This window comes from Bison bison, unplaced genomic scaffold, assembly GCF_000754665.1.
Source record: "Bison bison bison isolate TAMUID 2011002044 unplaced genomic scaffold, Bison_UMD1.0 scf7180017864158, whole genome shotgun sequence".
Taxonomy (NCBI): Eukaryota; Metazoa; Chordata; class Mammalia; order Artiodactyla; family Bovidae; genus Bison; species Bison bison.
The window spans coordinates 1,912,009-1,915,561 of record NW_011494730.1 but is presented as its reverse complement, the minus strand read 5'-3'; the positions used below and the strand labels follow the sequence as shown (position 1 = coordinate 1,915,561).

At 50.6% G+C, this 3,553-nt stretch overlaps 1 protein-coding gene across 1 annotated transcript in view; it reads right to left on the bottom strand.

The window, feature by feature from the left end:
• Nucleotides 1-760: 760 nt before the first annotated feature.
• The window catches only part of ZMYM6NB (ZMYM6 neighbor), a 4,349-nt gene continuing 1,556 nt past the window's right edge, over nucleotides 761-3,553 (bottom strand). Inside the window, 4 exon segments of the mRNA XM_010841247.1 lie at nucleotides 761-905; nucleotides 907-1,031; nucleotides 1,986-2,166; nucleotides 3,371-3,530. Coding sequence (XP_010839549.1) covers nucleotides 855-905; nucleotides 907-1,031; nucleotides 1,986-2,166; nucleotides 3,371-3,530 — 517 coding nt within the window. The 3' untranslated portion in view covers nucleotides 761-854.

The window sequence follows — 3,553 nt, the reverse complement described above, 5'->3', positions numbered from 1 at the left end:
GTTAGCTTTGTGACTCTAAAGTGCATGAGATAAAAAGGAATGGGAGGGATTATCTCATGTGGCTCAGCAGGCAAAAGCAGGTATTCTTAATATTCTGCCATACTCAGTGTGTAAATTCTAAGCTTATAATAAAATCTTAAAAACATGCATGCCTTTTGAATCAGCACCCTCGCTTCAAAGGAAAGAAAATAAGTATGTAGAGGTGATTCACTGTGAGGTTTACAATAGCTAAAAAAATCGGGAACAATCCAAATGTTCCTAGTGGGGGCCTTTATAAATACATCACACTGCAGCCTTACAATGGAATACTACGCAGCCATTAACGTCAATGAGATAAAACAGACGTGGAATGGTGATCACACTGCACCCTTACAATGGAATACTACGCAACCATTAACATCAATGAGATAAAATAGACGTGGAATGGTGTTAGTTAGTGTGTTAGGTTTAGAAAGCAAGGAAAATAAAGTAGTACATATAGTCTCATTTTCATTAAAAATATATCCGAATAAAGACACACGAAAAAGTTGGGAGGTACAGTTATACAAAGGAATTGAAAGTATCAATAGTTATTTGGGGGCATTAAAAGTTTGGGTCATTTAAATTTACTTTCACATGACATGAGGAACGCTAAGAGTATGTAACATGGACTCTTCAAAAAAAAGAGCAGTAAAGTGTCCAAGAGAAAGCAGGGCCAGGTAGACCACATGTCTACTTGAGAAAGCAGAGCCAGGTAGACCAGATGTCTACTTCAACACTGGCCACCTTTGACTGTATGGGTAACAAGGTGACATTCTGTGTTCCACCATGTTTCTGCTTTGACAGTGATATGGCCTGAAGGGACAAGAGATACTCTACTCCCAGGATTCCTTGAATGGACTTGGAGACTTCTTCCTAGTGGGTCTGGACATCTTTTCTGGTTTGGAGTTAGAGCTAGCAGATATCCAGCAGCAGCAGGAGCCCCAGGCAGACGATGGCTGGGACGCAGGTGTTCAGTGACTCTTTTAGAGACACCAAAGTGAAGATAGCCCCTAGAATGGAAAATGAGGTTCCTGAGGCTCCCAGGGAATGCCTGGGAGATCCAGGAGATCAGAGCCCTCCAGCCAAGGTTAACTCATTCGAGCTTAAGCCCTCTCTTGAACACCGTCCCCCTCCCCACATACACACACCCTAAACTAGCTGCTCTCAACCCTCTGATCCCCCAGAAAAAGCAGAACCAGAAATCAGAAGTTTCTTAAACTAACACAGCCCCTCTCAGGTGGCAAGAAAGAAAACAGGAACAATCCAACCAAACAGGGCATGGAGAGAGTAGGTGGGCATTTTCTGAAGGATCAGATTGCCCCTGATCCTTCTCCTTTCTCAACCCCAGTGAAGGGAAGGGAAGGCCCAGGGACTGGTGGTGGATATGGTGGGGAAGAGCTGAAAATGGGGCAAGCTGCGGAGATGGAAAGAAAGCCTAGAAGAAGGGCAGGAGCGCCAGCAGCAAGGGTGACACAAAGCCAGGGGATACAGAAGAGCCTGAAGATGTCTGGCCTTTGAAGCAGCAGCTGTCTTTGTACACTGGCAGTTCCTGTGGGGAGAGCTACTGAAAGGGGGCCCTCCAGGAATCATCCGCCTTTCTGTTCAGGGGGCCCGGCTTTCTTGCTGTTCCACCTGCCAGACACATGAGTCTGGTGGCAGCTGCTACTTCCTCCCCTCATCTCAGGGTAGGGGGTGAAGAGAAAGGGGTAGGGGCTTTTAGGTTCCAATATATCCTTATGACAGAAATATCATGCAGCCAATAGAACTGCTGACAATTGTTATAGTGTAAGTTTTAAAAGCACCTATCCTAGTCTGAAGACCATGGAAACTGCAAGTGAGCAGAAAGTGCTTCTGGTTCCAGAGAAAAAAGCGTGGCAACAGTAAAGTGAGCAGTCAGATTTTTTCCTCCCGCAGAAGTCCCCATTTCACCAGCCCGGTTGCACACCCCTCCCCCACCCCCTTACCCATCATGAGCAGCGTCAAAATCAAGTTACTCATCTCTTGCAGCATCGGTGGGCCCAGGACCAGCAACAGCCCAGCCAGCAGTTCCAGCCAGCCCACAGCCACTTGGTAGCTCATGGGATCTGGCTGGTAGCCGAACACCTTCAGCGGAAACACCTCAGCGAACTGCACGAACAGGGCTTTCTAGAGGTGGCAGGGAATGCCTGTCAGCCACAGTCACCAAGGATCCATTTCCCAGATGCTCCGCAGGGGCATTCTGTGCCAGCACCCTTAACTCCCCCAGCAAAGGAGCTACTATTCTAGGCCAGGGCCAGGGCTGACCTCAGCCAGCCTGGAAAGGAGAGGGCCTCCCTGAGGGGCCGAGCTTTGGCATCAGAAAACACTTTATGCTCCAAAAAGGGCTGGATGGTGGTACACAGATGGACGAACTTTCTCACCAGATTACAACCCAGCCCCAGATTCCAGGAAGAGGAAGCTAGGCTTGGCCCCTCTCATCTAGTGCCAAGGCTTGGGAACTTCATGACTTCTCTTTCCTTCTGCCTGGCCTGGTTTCTCTTCAGGCTACTACGCAAGGGAGTATTTGGAGATGAGGAAGGGGATGGAAAGAGAGATTGTATTGTTCATTAAACAGGTTCTACTGAATATCATATGCTGGGACCTGGATCTCACTGCAGCAGACAGGAGGTTGAGGGGTTCAGAGTGACTCAACTCTCTGACTCAAACTCTGTCCTGAGCGACATGACTTCACCTGGACCCTTAGGGTGGCTTTTTCCTGCTCCCCAACCTCAGTTCTACCTTCCCTACTCAGGGCTCTAAGGAAGAAACTCTAAGCCGTCAGGCTCTGAGGATGTTTCCCCAAACAACCCACCCTAAGCCAGGCCAAACGGGGGCAGGGGCGGGGAGGTGGGAAGTACTTTGTCTAGAAAATCTGGCTGGTTTAAGGGGCTGGGTGGATTGGTGGGCAGAAAGACATGTCAGCATTCCCGAGAGTGGAACTAGACAGGAAGCCGAAGGGCGACTTCTAGGCCTCCCTCCCGGCCCCAGGAAGGATTCCGGATTCTAAGTTCAGTTCAGTTCAGCTGCTCAGTCGCCTCCGACTCTCTGCGACCCCACGGACCGCAGCACGCCAGGCTTCCCTAAGGTAGTTGAAGGTCTAAAGTTTGGGTCCTGCTTCCTGACTAGCTGTGTAACCTTTAGCAGAAACACTCCACCTTCAGGGCAAGTTTCCTATTTTGTCAAGGGGGGATTAGTTAAACCTCTGCCTCGAGAACTTTCCGAGAACTCAAGCAAACGAAGGAGGGCAGCAAGGGAGCTCGGTCCTACTCCCTCCCGCAAAGGGTCCCCGAGCATTCCTCTTCCGGCTCTAGATTTGCCTGGAAGGGGATACCCGATGGGAAGGGGATGGCAGAGAACTCGCAGGAACTCCCCAGGCCAGTGCCCACGTGTACCGGAGAGCTGGCCGCTCTCCCCCAGCGCTAGCGCCGTCTAGCCCGAAGGCAGGCGGGTCCGCGGGCCGCGGGTAGGCGGGGCGGGGGCCGGCCGGGCACCTGGGTAACGGCTGGGGTTGCAG